This window comes from Dermacentor albipictus, chromosome 10, assembly GCF_038994185.2.
Source record: "Dermacentor albipictus isolate Rhodes 1998 colony chromosome 10, USDA_Dalb.pri_finalv2, whole genome shotgun sequence".
Classification (NCBI taxonomy): domain Eukaryota; kingdom Metazoa; phylum Arthropoda; class Arachnida; order Ixodida; family Ixodidae; genus Dermacentor; species Dermacentor albipictus.
The window spans coordinates 70,105,548-70,122,139 of NC_091830.1; the positions used below are offsets into that span (position 1 = coordinate 70,105,548).

Below are 16,592 nucleotides of genomic sequence, written 5' to 3' on the forward strand. Positions count from 1 at the left end.
ATGAGCTCCGCTGGAAACAGCGCATCGGCCCTTGGCCGAGGATCACACCCACAGTCATCTACCGATTCCGGTAATTATAAAGTCGTTCTTCCTCGTCTACCGACTGGCAACACCGTCCTCAATTCAGTTTTCCTGCATGCTGACCTGGCAGGGCGGCCGTATCGGGCCCCGGACTTTCGCGATGCTCTCCTGTCAGTGCTAAATGCAACTGACATACTCGGCGCTGGACAATACCAGATGAGCCATTTGTGGTTGGTGACATGCGTTAATAGCATCGCGAAACAGAAACTTGTCGACAAAGGCGAGTTGTTGGTGAAGGGCCTCAAGTGCCTTGTCATTGACCCTGAATGCAAGAATATCAAGATGAAGCTTCTTTGGCTTCCCCCACACCTCGAACAGAGACGGATTGTTGAAGCGCTAGAGCCATATGGCACAGTGCAGTCCATCACGAGAGAAATGTGGCGGTGTGACGGCATGGAGGGCTGGCAAATGACTAACCGAGACGTGGCATTCACATTGAAAGATGGCGTTTCTGCCAGTAATCTGCCACATCTGTTGAGCATATATGGCCACCAGTGCCTTATCTTGGTACCTGGCCGACCACCACTTTGCCTCCGGTGCAACAGAGTTGGGCATATCCGGCGACAATGTCGAACACCACGCTGCAGTAACTGTCACCGCTACGGTCACCCTGCAGATGCATGCGTCGGAACCTACGCTGACAAACTTCGTGGAAATAGACCAGCCGAGGATGATGCCATCACCGATCATCTAATGGACGTGAGCGAAGTTGTGGACGCAACTGGCGAAACACTCCCTGACACTCATCGACCAGAACAGGTTAAGCCGTCATCGGCTGACATTAGCCTCAGCCAGAAGCCTGCGAGCGAGGATGAGACTACGGTGCCTGACGACGAACCATCTGTGTCATGGGCAGAATCGCCACCAGTTCAAGATCGCCCACCGTCAGTGGAATCTGGATCGATGTGCGAGGCCGCTAAGAAGCGTCCAGCGCCATCTGACAATTCATCGCCCTCGGGAAAAGAGGCTCGCGTTCCCAAGGTGTCAAAGTTGACAAAACCGCTCCGGGGAACGCCTACTCCTGCAGATGTCCCTTGTGTTAACGTGCACCATAAGGCCCATTGTGCATCACCTCATCAAGAAGGGAGTGGTGCACCTCTGGAGCAGTGTTTAGACGCTGCACCTCCATAGGTAATCATGGCGGGCGCTCTTCCCTTCCATTTTGGCACTTTAAATGTCCGTGGCTTACGCAGTAAGCGACGGCAAGTACAGCTTCTTCATTTGTTGCGCAATAGAAAATTAGACATTGCTGCTATCCAAGAAACAAAGATTGAATCCGATGAAAACACAGAAGCAGCTCTATCTCCATTCCTATCTGACTATAATGTTTGTGTCAGCCATGCAGTCGGCGTTTCCGCAGGCTGTATGTTATTTGTTAGAAAACATTTACCATGTGATTTGCTACATTTGTTTACAGATAGGGAAGGGCGCCTAATCTGTTGCGATATGGATATCAGTGGTATGAGCTTTAGATTTGTGTGTGTTTATGCTCCGAACAAGTTACGTGAACGCGAGTGCTTCTTCTTATCTTTAGAACATCATTTCTGTACTGATCGCGCATTGGTCCTCTTTGGAGACTTTAATTGTGTATGTAACGCGCAAGATCGTACGTCACTGAAGCTGAGACATGATCCAAGTAGTGATGCATTGCAACGCCTGATGTGTGATTATCAGCTTGTGGACATTGGGGAAAATGAAAAGGCAGGATGTCGATATACGCACTTCCAGGGCACCTCGCATGCAAGGCTTGATCGAATTTACGTTTCACTTAGCGCACTACCTCTTATATATGGTTACACTGTGCACCCTATATTCTTTAGTGACCATTGCCTAGTCTCAGCATCGTTTGGCAGCCGTCGGTATCAAAGTCGGCGTATGTGCTGGGAGCTGTGGAAGTTTAATAACCAATTACTTTCGCGTGAGTGTTTCTTAAATCGTGTTACTGAGCTTATAGCTCATGCATCATGCCGCAAGGACTTGCCACTATTTGCTGTGTGGGAATTATTCAAACAGGAAGTTAAAATGATAGCTATCGAGGAATCATCAATATTGGCCTTTGAAAAAAAGAATAATTACAAAACATTGTATAAACTTCTGAGTGAACTGCATGAGCTTGAATGCCTACATCCGGGTCAATATATTGATGATATTTATAAGGTCAAGGCACAGTTACAAACTTTGAACGCAGAAAAATACAGAGGTGCACTAGTGCGTGCGCGAGAGCAACGTTTCCTGGAAGAACAGCCTTGCAGTAGGGCCCTTGGTGATGAACGCCGACACGCGCTGTCGAAACAAATACTACATATAGAGTATGGTGGAATCATTGTTAATGACCCTACTCTAATAACTAAAGCGTTTTTCGAGCATTATCAAAAACTATTTCGAGACCACAAGCCATTGGATACAGATGCTGCCAAAAAAATTGTATCGTTGCTGCCCCAGTTAAATCAGGATGATTACAATTACACAAATGAAAACATTGATATCAATGAGGTAACTTCATGCATCGATTCGTTAGCGAAGGGCAAGACGCCCGGCCCCGATGGCCTTACTGCCGAATTTTATCAGTGTTTTCGTTCCCTCTTATCACCATTATTACTTCAGGTGTACCGTGAGGCCTTGGAAGTAGGTTACCTAACCGCCACAATGTACGAAGGACACACCGTCCTTATAGCCAAAAGCGATGATGAGACTAAATTGCAAAAAGTTGACGGATATCGGCCTATCTCCTTATGCAATGTTGATTATAAAATTTTTGCTAAGGTATTAGCTAACCGTTTGCAAGTTGTAATAAGATCTGTGGTCGGTGATCATCAAACATGTGGCATCAGGGGCCGGTCCATTCAGACGAACATTCATGTTGCGAGATCGGTGCTCGAGTGTGTAGCTGAGGGGTTTGGACAGGTGGCAATGGTACAGCTAGATCTGGCTAAGGCGTTCGACAGGGTAAATCACTCATTCCTGTTTACTGTACTAGAGCATATAAATATCGGGTCCCTGCTCCTTAGAGGCGTCAGGATATGTTATGCTAATGGTTCAGCGAGGCTGATAGTGAATGGCTCTCTCTCCGATTCGATTAGGCTTGCATCATCAGTACGACAAGGATGCCCTTTGTCACCGCTTCTGTTCTGCTTGTATTTAGAACCACTTTGTATGAGCATTGTTAAAGAACAAAATTTCCAAGGGTTTAAATTACTGACTAATGAGGTTCGGGTTCTTGCGTATGCAGACGATGTGGCCTTTTTTTGTACAGATAAAGAGAGTGTGATGACTGCTCTTGCAATTACAGAAGAATATTGTGCGGCTTCTGGTGCAAGCGTTAACTTTGAAAAAAGTTCAGGTTTTTGGTTTGGATTATGGGCCACAATGCCATCACATTACGCAGGCATTCAATGGAAAGAAGATCTGCGTTATTTAGGTGTGCCTCTCTCACAGTATAGAAATAGCAACGCTCATTGGTCGGGAGAAGTTGGCAAAATTCAACGTAAAGTGAATTCATGGCGAAGGCGGAATTTGTCAATGTTCTTTCGTGCTGAAGTGTGTAACGTTTTCTTAGCTTCCCGTCTTATGTATGTGCTGCAAGTACTGCACTGCTCACGGCTTCGCCTTCAGGCACTGCATCGCGTATTTGCAACATTTATTTGGAGTTCCAGTTGTGAATCGATGCGGCGCGACAATCTGTTCCTCCCTCTTGAACGTGGTGGTCTAGGATTAGTCCACCTCTTCATCAGGCAAATTGTTTCACGCCTGTTTTTCTTTCGAGACAATGACCATCCATTTTTGCGTGAAATGTTGCAACTCCGTTTAGTTCATTATATTCCTAATATAGTAGTGTCATCAAATGCCAAAGATGTCCCGCAGGCTCCTTGGGGCTTTCTTAAGGAGGTCGTTGACACATTTCTTTTCTTGAAAGTTAGATTCAGCCTGGAGTACGTGTTCACTGCGAGTCGAAAAGCAATTTCTGCGGCACTGGTGGACTCTATTTTCCCAGATCCTTTGTATCGTGCACCTTATTTAAACCGACCTTATCAGGATGTACTTAAGCGCGTCCGAAAAATGTGTGTACCTCCTGGAGTAAAAACATTTTTCTTTAAATTACATTCGGAAACACTCCCTGTTAAAACTTGGTTGAATTCGAGGGGTTGCTTTGTGCCGTGGTCAACAAACTGTCGGCTCTGTCCACGTGCCGAAACCATAGATCACTGCTTCATAGACTGTAGGGACGCTGTATTCTTTTGGGACATTCTCCAACGGACGCTCAAAAAGGACATTGACATGACTCCATATACAATTAGGTTTCTACCGTTTAAGGTTACGGGTGGTCCTCCCTATGACATGTTCATAGTACTTGGTTTACATAGCCTATGGAGAAGTAGACTGTGTGACCGCCATGCCGAAAGCCCGCGATCTACAAAGTCCTTCTTTCGGGAAAGTGCTGCTTATGTAAGAAGTGTCTACGCTGCGCAGGAACCTCCGCCCGACTGGATGCACTTGTTGGATGCATGTGTGTCTTTGCCTGAGTTTTAAGTGTGTAGTGGTGTCCACTTTGTAATACACCTTCAGTTTTCTTTTCCATGTAATAAAGAAAAAAAAAGAACTCGTGGCTGAGTGGTAGCGTCTCCGTCTCACACTCCGGAGACCCGGGTTCGATTCCCACCGGGCCAATCTTGGAAGTTGCTTTTTATTTTTGAAGCGTCTGCCCTGATTTATCGCTCACGGTCAACGCCGCCGACGCCGACACCCGACACCGACGCCGACGACACCGGCTTTTCTGCGACACGAGGTCCTTAACGCTATCGCGTTAAAAAGGGCCTCTGCTGAGTCTAAATATTGAGCATGGACATTCTAGCTAAAGCCCTCCAGCTAGCATTCAATGACCGGCAGTGAATGTCATCTCGTGGCTTATAAAAGAAACGCAGGAAATTCAGGAATAAGTTTGCTACGCGACTCGCTTTCATTTCAAAATACTATACAGGCAATACAGACCGTTTATTAATGACGTTCTCTTTATTTCAAAATTTATTTAAATGCTACAATGTTCTTTTCATACTTATTCATTTATTGTCATACTCTCAAGGCCCGGAGGCATTACAGAGAGGAGTGGTGATTATTACAAGCATATTCGTTAACAATATTCTTGAAGTTTGTGGCGTCAGAAATGGCAGTGATGGATTGCAGGGAGGCGGTTCCAGTCATTCGTCGTTCTTGGTATAAAGGAATCGAAATAAACGTTGGTGCGACAAGTTGGAACTTCAACCTTAAAACGATGATCCGTGCGGGACGATATGTATGATGGCGGGGAGATTAGTTCATCTTGTGAACTTGTGAAAAAGGCATAGGCGAAAGTATTTACGACGTAATTCTAGGTCAGGCAAGTCACGGGTTAGTTTCATTGATGAGACTCTTGCATGGCGAGAATAATTGCAAAGAATAAAACGAGCAGCTCGGTTTCGAATGGATCCGATTGTGTTTTTTGCTTTAGAGTATATATATTATTCATGTATTTGTAAGCTGCCTAAAGCTTGTTATTTTTTGCGAAGCCACACTTACCCAGTGCTGTTTCCGGATCTGTAATGTATCTTGCATCAACAAAATGAGATAAATAAATAAATACATTATTAATAAACAAACAAATAAATAAAAAAATCTGCGGCGTTAGAAGGGTCACAACTTGGAGACGTAGCGACATGTTGTTTGGGTGGAAACCCAAACCACATGTAGATGTAGATGTATAGTGTAGATGTGCATTGCTAAGGATATTCCCACATTTTCGTTTTTTTTTTCGTTTTTCCTCTTTTGTTATCACTTTTAACACTGTCCAGGGGCAGAGGTGGCATATGTGTTTCTTCTTGTACCACCCCCCCGCCCCCCCAAACCGCCCGCTGTAATGTCTTGGTGCTGTGGGTTCCTTATTAAAAAAACAAATAAATAACTAAACAAATAAATTCTTTTGCGCAGAATGCCAGTTGCACACTTAGTGGGCTTAGAAAAACATCTGAAGAAGACCTTGTTGTTTCGAAGGGCTCTTTTGGTTTCAATACATCAAGTTTCCCCGAGATTACCTGCACAGGTGGTCCGTCAGCGTCGCCGTGAAGTTGACATTTAGCTTTATGTACCAGGAGACACAAATATTTACCTGCTCTAATTCGCTCCATGCAAAGAATGCTCGAGTGTCCAACCCTGTCATTTTAGGTCAGCACGGGCTCCTGGTGCCTTCGTTCCCAGCTAGCCGAGTTATCTTGAGGCACCACGCCGAGAATGCCGATGCCTTAAATGTACACTTTTCGGATTAGGATTTGTTGATTTGCAAGATTCTTTGAAGGAAAGGTGGCACTTACAGATTTTTAGTCTGGATTTTATTTAGTGAGGTAACATGATTGCGAAGCTGTGGTCACTGACTTAGGGATTATCATCACGTTAGGGATGAGACGAACTACACAACTAAACGCAAGGTGTAAGCAAAATTCGCCGGTCTGTTTTATTCGCATTTAGAATAGGCACGTGTGGGCCGGCTGAGAGTATAAATAAATGAATGAATGAATGAGGTTTCCTTGGAATGCCAGGAGCCTTATCCTGAAAAGTCTGCGTCCGAAGTCATGTGTAGGGTCAGCTGGCGGGCTCAAGATAATTCAGCATGTTCAGAAGAAATTACTGACTGGAGAAGTATGCCAGCAGAAAATAAAGGACATCAAAGCCAATCCATTCTTTGCCATGTGCCAACTAAAGGATCATTGTTCACGAGTTTGCGGATGCACAACTTCATGCCAACTTCATGCCGGTGCTAAGGAAGCACCAGTGCAGAGACTTGCAGAAAAGAACTTGATGCCGTAAGAGAAAGGAAACTCAAACGATAGAAACTTGTCTTCCTACAACAACATTTAACCCAAACCTGTTGTTTTTGGCAAGAGAAGAAGCATCAACACTGGTGCCTTGCTTAACTCAGTAAAAGTCACAGGCGTGGTGAATGGCGCCGTCAGTGTAATTCCTTCCGAAAATGAGGCCCACACCTGCCCTTTCAGTGCGCTGTACAAATCGCAGAAGCACATCCCACAAGCTTGTTTGTTTGTCTTAGTGTGAGCAAAGAACCCGTATAGGCCTCCAAAACCCATCCACCGAATGAACGCAAACTCAAACTAACGAAGCAGGTTTGTTCAGTGCTTAGAAAAGTAGCCTCAAGTCGTCTTTTCCTACAATTCTTTCTTGGCATAGGAGAAGCTTGCCTTACAGTGGAGGCACATGAATAATGAAGAGGCATGCATGAACCCCTGCCAAAAAGTGCGAAAAAAAAAGTACGTAGAGCACAGAGGGGTCGATGGATATCAAATGCCATTATCGTGGAGTTGTAACTACCTCAGCAAACAGGCCAATGTACAAATGACTGGATTTGTAATTATGTTAACTTGATGCTGAGGTCATCTGGTAGTCATCTGCCAGTCGACAGCACACTTGCATTATTTTCATTGAACACTGTGCGACTGTGGCAATATATAAGGTCCATAAGGCTGGCGAGATTTGTGAGGATTTCCTTATATGTGTGACACGGAACCTGTGAGTTGGCTACCCCTCCAGAGGGTTATCAGATAGCACGATGGCTTATTGATCATGGTAAAACAAGTGTCATAGCAGTCATGCCATGTGTCCTCTTCGCAGTTGTGCGAGCAACATGCATTGCAGATTTATTTGTTGTCCCCCATTCGCCTTTCGCCTTATATTGATATGAAAGCAGTAAAATGGATGGTTGTTAAAATCTGTTACGTCCTGTCACCTCCATACCTCTCCTCTGAATTCTGGGGAAATAAGGTTTTTTATGGGAAAGTGTGCGCGTTTAAGGCATAAGCGAGCTTCATGGCAGTTTGCAATTAGGGATTGTATAATTCTCTCAAAACATGTTCACGAGGAGCATTGCAAAATCGCTACCCTAAAAACGAAGACAAGTTCACTTATCGGCGGTCTGTATTTTTCCTTAACATATTTCTCAAAACACAAACTCAAAACTGATATTGAGGTAAAAGCGCTTCTTATCATACATCCTTGTCAATGAAGCAAAGCACAATGGCTCCTGGATGTGGTGGTACCAGGTACTACACTGCATTGGAAACTTAGGCTGATCATGACTGACCAAGGGATGTGTTCTCGGACAATAGTTTTGGACGATATCATTGTCAGCGTGTGCTTATTGGCTCGTCGAGGAATGAGTCATGCAAACGCAGTAGTATTGCCCTAAGTGTTGAACTGAGAATGCGTTCCCAACCCCATTTGTCTTCGAATTTCTGGTGTGGAAATACGATTGTAGCATTTGGTTTTCCCGCAAATGGACGTGGTACTGAAATTCACGGATAATTTTCAATAGATATATGCGGGTAATAGAACACAGATTTTCTAAAGAGATCACATACTTGGGTCATACCCTTAAGAGCAGTTATCTTTTAATGATTATATGATGAGGTACTTTACATATGGTTCAAATAAAAAGGCATGGCTATGAGCGAATGAAGACATGTGGAAAGTGTCGAAGCACTTCACGTAACAGAAAAATGCCAAAAATATTCAAAGCACTTTCAAAGCGGACAGATGATTGGGATGGCGGGACGAGACACTAAGGGACATAAAGCGGTGTGATTGCAGAATTTGGGACACGAACTCTAAAGTGTTTAACCATAGTGGGCAGACTGTTAGATAAAATTTTGTTAGCGCTTTTCATGCTGGGCAGTTAAGTATATATCACAGATTGATAAGCTACACAACGTGAAATATTAGATAAGAGCTCAGCTCAACCATGAAGCTGTTTCTTTACGTTTGATGTTTAATTATGTGCGGTGTGCCATATTGCATGCGGATAAGTGATTCTGTCACTTGGAATATGTGAAGTCATTTGCCGATCTACTTTTGTACGGAACATGCTCCAATTTGGCTGAATATAAAGATAACTGAAAGCGTTAAACAGCATGCCCATAAATAAAGCTAGTTTCCTTATACGACTTGAAAAGTAGCTTTTCTGTAATCTTCAATAATTTCCTTTGGGATAGAAATAATGATACCGAACTTTCGAAATGCATTGTCACGGATGTCTGATGAAATACGTTATAAGGGAAGTTCGAATTGTTTTGTTTGTAGAAAATCAGCGTTTTCGAAGAAAAAATACCTACCTTTTTTGTTTCTGATTGAAGCCTTGTTAGCGCAAAGGCATAGAATGAAGCCAAAGGCGTTTAAATATGATTACCATGGTGTTAGAAGATTGTACTATTATTAAACTATATTTTCTTCAGCACCACGCATGTAGGTGGGTGTTCTTGGAAACGTTGTTCTGGCTATTCCACTCAAAGCTTACATTCTGGATCGCAGGGAGGGGGTAGGGTATGACTGCGACAGCTTGAAAACGAAGATTGTTCACCAGTGATCAAAGACAACGCAGCTAAAGTATTTCCAAATCAGGTTTGGGGAAGTTCTCCTGGGCAATGTGTGCCACTGGTTGGAGCTGTACCATAGCCACTGCCTTGGCCTGGTAAGGTATAGCTACAATATTACGGTGTCTATATACCCGTGCTGATTTCTGACAAACATAAGCAGTTCCCTTCTTATCATCCTTCCGTACTTTTGTTATTATTCGCTTCACCAGGCTATTAATGCCTGACACTGGATATGCAATGAAGTTGCCTAGCTCGTGGTTGAATTGACAGGTCCAACATCTCTACGTCCCTATTGGTTACAAGAATTGACGGTCATGCTGGAAATAACTATTATATTTTAAAATGAGCACATTGTAGTTCACAGTCTTGTCGACGTGTTTTTCATGAGGTTTAGAACAGGGAACTGTATTCGTCAGGGTGAGAGTGCCATGGGTGCACTGGCACATTTGATTCACCATATCATTCGCTGCGTCAGCACAGATAAGTTTAGAATGCACTACAATACCGTGACCAGTTTTACATATGCAATTGATTCAGTCTGGTAAAGTAGTAGGACAAAGTTGACAAGCGCATAGTAAGCGAGCTTTATTGCCAGTCAGTCGTCGACTTCAATAAATTCACGAACACAAACAGATTTTAAGTAGAGGTTCGAGGCATACGCCTAAGTTCAAACCCTTGGCTTTGCAGCTTTTGGTGCAGGCACTGGGGTCTGGGCATCCACAGCCATAAACTGCAGCAAAGAGATGAAAAAATTCGCAATAACATCGATTATTACACTTCAATAAACAATTGATGGTAATGTAATTTAGTCACAGTGTAACGTTCAATGCTTGCTTATCAGAAAGTTGGTATATCGCGACACACCTTATACGTTAGTCGTAAATTTGGGCATACATGAATTGGTCGAGCCATCAGTTCATTTAGAATAACGAGAACACCGCTTCGCACCTGACACTTTTGCATTTTCCACGTCGACAACTTTCTCGAGATGCGAACCAGTCAGCCCTCCACTACCGTGGTGCGTATTTCTGGGGTATCGGGATGAACACATAGATACTCAGTCACTTCCACACAGTCCATGTCACAGATGTAACCGAACGCGTTAGGTTCTACATTGTTCAGGTAAAGGTATGTTCAGCTGGTAAGCGGACCACTCGACTGGAGTATATAACGTCTAGGCTAAGTGACTACAGCCTCCCTTCTTCCCAGCTAAAGGGCTTTGCGGCTGTAAACAAGCTCTCACGAGAATGTCAATAAATACATACAATGAAAACTGCACGGAAGAAGAAAGACTGCGTTAAAAATCCTGCTAAAAGAACATGTTCAGTTTACTCTTTTCACAATGGATTCGTCTCTACATGGCGTAGTATCGGACACAATGCGTCACTTTGCCATCGGATATTCTCACCTACGTACGCTCTAAAAAGTAGAGACGGAATCGCCGGAGGGAAGCGGCCTATTTACACTTCAGAGCCTTGTTCTACTCTCACAACATTTCGAGTGGAGCGAAATGCATTGTTCACTCCGTCACCGAGAGAGAGTGAAATGTGCTTTTCACCTTAACTTTCTGAGCGAGAGTAGAATGCTCCTTCTGCTTTTGCGGCAGTAAGGAACAAAACTTGGCGTAATCTTATGCTTCGACTGCAGGAGGCTGGCCCTGAAAATGGCTGTGTATCACTCACGCACGCTTGCAAAGAATACAACGTCTTGCTTCTAAGAGAACAGGTAGCCACAGTTGAAAAGAACGCGCAGTGAGCGCTCTACTTTTTCGTTTGGAGTTGCACCCCTGCTGTCCCGCTCAACATCGCGGTGTAGCACAGCACTAGAGAATAAGGACCCGTCCAGCGAGCAGTAACGAAGGCCATCTCGCGTCGCCGGGAAAACACGACAGTCGTTCGTCCTTCGTTGGATATAATCACAAATCCTTTACGGTCCGTGAACTTTATCTTAGGCGCACATTCTGCGTACATAACATGCTATCGCCAGGAAGTCGTCACGGCGCTTAGCTGACGCCATTGACGATGAACTAGGCAAGTGCGCTTTGTCCCTCGATGCCAATCACAAAAGCCAGTCGTCGCGATAACTGCGTGCGATTGCATCACTTGGCGCTATGGATAAGTGCTTTGACAATCGCAAGCGCTGCCAGACCCACAGTATATTCACTAAGAAATGAGGCGAGAGGACGCTTAAAATGGTTTGTTCACCAGCCCATGATTCCGAGCCTATGCCAAGCGTGGTTATCGTGCTTCTTGTGTGTACACAGTCCGGAACATTCATAGGCTCTATAGGACGCTAAGAAATGAGCTGCTGTTTTAGAATATGGCACACGAAAGAAGGTTCCTGAAAATTTATCTACATTACCATCCCCATGCTTAGGAGCTCATCTGGTAATCTCTCCCATATTAGTACACTCGTCTTGTGCCAGAAATGCGTTTGCTGTCCAATAATGTGGCGTATCTTTGATCATAGTGTCAATACTTTGTGGGTTTCCAGATGCTTGTTCTATTTTTAACTTTCCTCTGTATACTTTATTTTTAAAACAAGGTGCTTATTGAAATTAAAGGATATTTCTGCACTGTAATAGTGATGAAAATTTAGAGAATATACTTATTTTTATTACAACATGTGTTCGAAATTTCATGGGCATCATTGCAATCTGATTTTTTGTTTTTGTCAGTATGCTTCTGAAATTGTTGTTCAGTTTGTATTGCGACTTATCAATAAAGATTTTGGCGTTTTGAGAGAGAAAATTGTTCATTTGAATAACTCGGCGACTACAGATTCTTTGTTTTAGAGTGTATCAAATAGGTGCTTGCTCAAGGTAACATCCCTAATGAGATGCATATTTCTCACGTTTGAAAGTCATTAAACACCATATATACAAAGACACCTTATGTCAAAACCACAGCATAGGTGTTTAGATGTCATTATCGCAACGATCCACGCGCGTAAGAACGGTTGATGTCATGAGAGGGTGTTCGCACTTCGGCTGCCGACGTGCTGTCAACGGTAGAAAATATACATTAAATTGAAAATATATTTCGCGGACCGTATATACCGGAACAAATTGTCGCAAAAATTGCTGGCGAGGCGCATTGAATAAATCTGACACAAAATATTCAATGTTAGCGTGTTTTATATTCCGGTAAACACCGGCAGGTCGAGTGCAATAGCCGGTGATGAGGGGCAGCCACTGGTAGCACCGAACTAAACTACACAAAGTCAGAGCTATTTACAGCCGGTAGAGGGTGTATAATCGTTCTCTGGTGGTTCAACTTTGCGACAGCGAGAAATAAGAAAATATTTCTTTTCATTTATGACACCGTTTTTACTCATTTAGCGCAGCGCCTCCGGTTGGCTGCACCGTGGAGGCACTTCATGTTTGCATCACCACTCGCCCACCATGCCGCTCGATCTTCCAGTATTTAGCGGACTACTGAACAAGCTATAACTATCTACAGTTTGACTTACTATCTCCCGTGCGCGCCTCGTCATTTCTCTCGTCGGCGGCAGTGATCGTCACCACGAACGCTGCAAACACAGGGACAATCAAAACATCAACAACAGAACATCAAAGCCACAAAAAACGTTTATTTGCCAATCTAGAATATTCTTCTACTGTTAAACAGGATGCGTAATCAGAAACATTTCTCTCAATAACAGGGAACAAGGAATGATCCATTTGTGTTAATTTTCACGGAAGCTCAACGTCACAATGTGGGTGCATGCAATGTAATAGATAACGCACTACGATGCAGCTATATAACGGGTACTCTGTTGCGTGTACAGTAGTGAATTTCGGGTATATTCTGATTAATGATTCTATTTTGCCTAATATATCTCTTGACGCGACAAGACATGCTCACCTGCAAGGAGTCCGACGAGCGTGATGGCAGCGGTGAACTTCATCTGAGCAACGAGTCTAACTTTCTTGTCTGTGCAGACAAAGAGAAAAGTACATCTTTGGTGGCTAAAGAAAGAGAGCGTACAGATGTCCAAAAGTGAAATTCAAGTGTCCTGGATGATGAGTGCCTTCAAGCATATTTAAAATACCTAAAATATTGTGAACCTGTTCCTCATCATGAGCACCTATGAGAAAGGAGCACTTTGAGAACATAGGGTTTTGTGACTTGAGCAGATATGTCTAAGGTTAAGCTTCGCAACATGATTTTTTGGCACATTTTGGGGTGAGCGTATCGGTCAACGTATTTCAAATATCATAATTAGACAACCTACAATAGCACAGAAAATCAGAATTTCTTTTTTAAGTTCAGACATGCTCGATTTCGAGCCATCTAAACATTTAGCTCCAATGCAAGCAAAGCGTTACAGAACGCTGATAAATGAGAAGATAACACAGCGATGGCTTCTAGAATGGACACGCAGTAGCAAATAATAGAGCGATAGAGGAGAAAATTCGTTGATTGCTCGGAAAAATATGAACGTACCTCATGGGAAGAAATACAACGTTGAGGCCAGGTAGTGGATCGAGCTACTGATGCAAGGTGCACGAAGGCCCGACCCTCTGTGTCTTTTATATCTCTTCTCTGGCCAGAAATAGAAGTGCACATGGAGCAAACTGCCACGTAGTTGTTTTCAAGTACATTTTGCACGGGTGAATGCCTTTACTGTCATCGTTTTCATGGTGTTCTTGGTTTGTTTAAATAACAAAACAATGAATTCAAGCCAAGAATCTACTGATAAACAGGAAACCGGATACATACTCTTCTTATCCATAGGCAATTTTTATATCCATGTCCCAAGTTAGCTCCGCTTTCGGTTTTATGTGTATTACATCCGGAAGGAATGACTTGTCCTATCCTATCATAAATATGAGTGGGAGAACGTTTCGTGAATATCACACTACGGTATTTAGCAAGGGCTATTTTGCTCTTCAGCGACGCGAGGGAATATCGGCACAAAATTATTTGATACTAAATCCGAAATGAACCCGTCAATCGCAGCACTACAGCTCATTAAAATATATTCTTTAAAACCCCAGCGAATGGAAACATTTTCCTTGTATGCACACAGTATTGTCATGCCAACACATATACAGTATTGGATACTGCTTATCACTCATATTTTAGTGCCATGGGGAGAGAAATAGGACAATTGTGTGAAAGTTTGCGTTGAACGAAATGTAGAAGCCGAAGTACGAATGAGTTGCAAGTTCCAGCCCGCGATTGGCCCCAAAAATCCCCGCGCGAAGTGTGCGAATATCCACGCGCAACGCCCTCATTATCATCATTGTCCTATTGAAAACCAGGGAGGGGGCTGGTAACATTTGACACGCCTGTACCGACTGAGGCATCTCTTCTCGTACAGATAAGAATGGGAGCTGTAGTAAAAGTGGTAATTCAGACAGGAAACTCGGATAATATCGGGATATTGCGGGGAAGACATTGAAATATTGTCTACGAGAAAATATTACATTGTATTCGTAGTGCCGATTTTAAGAGATGCATACCCACAGGGAAAACAAAGTTCTAGTGAAGACAGATACGTGAAATAGAGAACAAATACAAGAGAGTCTTAGGAGAAGCAGATGTGTCTGTGGTCTTGGGTGTAGCTCCTTTCAGCGAGGACTGTGGCACTAATGGTTGTCAACGGCCACTCTAGTGGCAATGTTCCCCTAGTGGCAAGTTCCCCTAGTGGCAATGTTTGAAGGGCCTCGCACAACTAGTCCGAAGACGGGGGAGCATTCGCCAGATGCGGTAAGTTGTTTTGTTACCCACTTTCATTGCCATCATTTATCATTTGTTTAATTCAGTTGGGAAGTACAAGTATATTGCCCGGTTTTTTTTGTTGTCTTTGTTTCTTGGCTTCTAATATTATAAATAACAAAAATTGCGTTCTCGGTTAACCCTCTTTCTAAAGGTAAGATGGTGTCGAAGCCATGTCCGTTGGCGGAAAGCTGCATCGCCAGCACAACCTTAAAAGTGCGCTTTGGGCATTCAGTCAGCGCATTTGTCAACACTTCTTTGGTAGTTTCCACGCCTTCTGGCGAGTAGCCTAAGGCGAAAGCATGCTTACAGCTATACAGCTATTCTTCACACATAGTCTGAACAACATAAATTGTGGATTTAACTATAATTTCGAAAGGACAGCAGTAAGTGTATGAATCTGTAGCGGCGCGGCGATGGAGCTGCGCACCACCCCCGCAGCCATAAACAACTCCGCGGGGCGTCCCGCGGGCCTCCCGTAAGCGGACCTTCGCGAGTGTTGGACACCAGGCACACGGACACATGATCCGACTCACTGTGCCGAACGAGCTCCCTTTTCTTATTACTTCGTTTACTGCTTTCCTTTCGCACTAGGTCCGTGCACCGCACTTCTCTATGCTCCTTTTCCCTCTTTTCTCCTCTCGCTCTCTAAAGCCCTCGCCACTTCCGGCGCGCTGGGCGCGCCCGCTCAATTCTCTCTTTTGACAGAATAAACTAGACCTTGTTACCGAAAAGACGTGTGTCCGTCTCGTTCACCACGGCTCTACATATCAGTTTTAACAGAATTTGCAAGGGTGCCCTGAACGTACATTATCTCAGCTACTGCAACTAGTGGCCAAATATGGAGCTCTGTTGCGCTGACTACGTTGAGGCGATGGCGGCGACCATCCTGTGCTGCGAAATGTTCCTAACCTAGATGAAGCACAGATACCGTTACATTACCAGAAGATATATTTCCGAAACTGCTGCCCGCATAGGCATAAATTGAACGATGATATCTCCACAAAGTGCTTCCAGTGGGTTTATATCCACAGGATCGCCCCGTCATGCCAGTTTCGCAGACTTCCTCACTGAAGAATCACCTTTCCTATACAACGTCTGCGCAAGCCATACATCACTTGACTGGCTGCATTCATCCGTAAGACGACCAATGTAGTACTCGGAATTCCTCTCTGTGCTAGCACACAGGTACTCATGAAATTGCCATGCTCTAAGACAGTCACCGAACTCGTTCGCAACCACCACCATCGTAGGAGCTACGCGTACAAAAAGCAAAACACCCGCTGAACATCTTACGTAGCGTAGCGCCATACCTGCCGAGCACCATGCCGCTCAATGTACAAGGTTTATCCCTGCATCAAATATGACCTCGCTCATG

The 16,592-nt window shown here is 44.0% G+C and overlaps 1 protein-coding gene and 1 long non-coding RNA gene across 2 annotated transcripts; one reads left to right on the top strand and one right to left on the bottom strand.

Annotated features, from left to right (window-relative positions):
- Positions 1-1,212, top strand: LOC135898449 (uncharacterized). Its single transcript, XM_065427373.2, has one exon. The coding sequence runs from the start codon at positions 1-3 to the stop codon at positions 1,210-1,212; it is 1,212 nt and encodes a 403-aa protein (XP_065283445.1).
- An 8,826-nt stretch (positions 1,213-10,038) lies between these two features.
- Positions 10,039-14,003, bottom strand: LOC135898440 (uncharacterized). Its single transcript, XR_010563333.1, has 4 exons — positions 13,937-14,003; positions 13,355-13,423; positions 12,960-13,019; positions 10,039-10,218 (listed from the first exon to the last, which is right to left on the bottom strand). It is a non-coding gene; the product is annotated as an uncharacterized lncRNA (long non-coding RNA).
- Positions 14,004-16,592: the final 2,589 nt, after the last annotated feature.

What these genes read in the sequence shown, in the direction of transcription:
- LOC135898449 (XM_065427373.2), top strand. Translation starts at nt 1, where the DNA reads ATGAGCTCCGCTGGAAACAGCGCATCGGCCCTTGGCCGAGGATCACAC.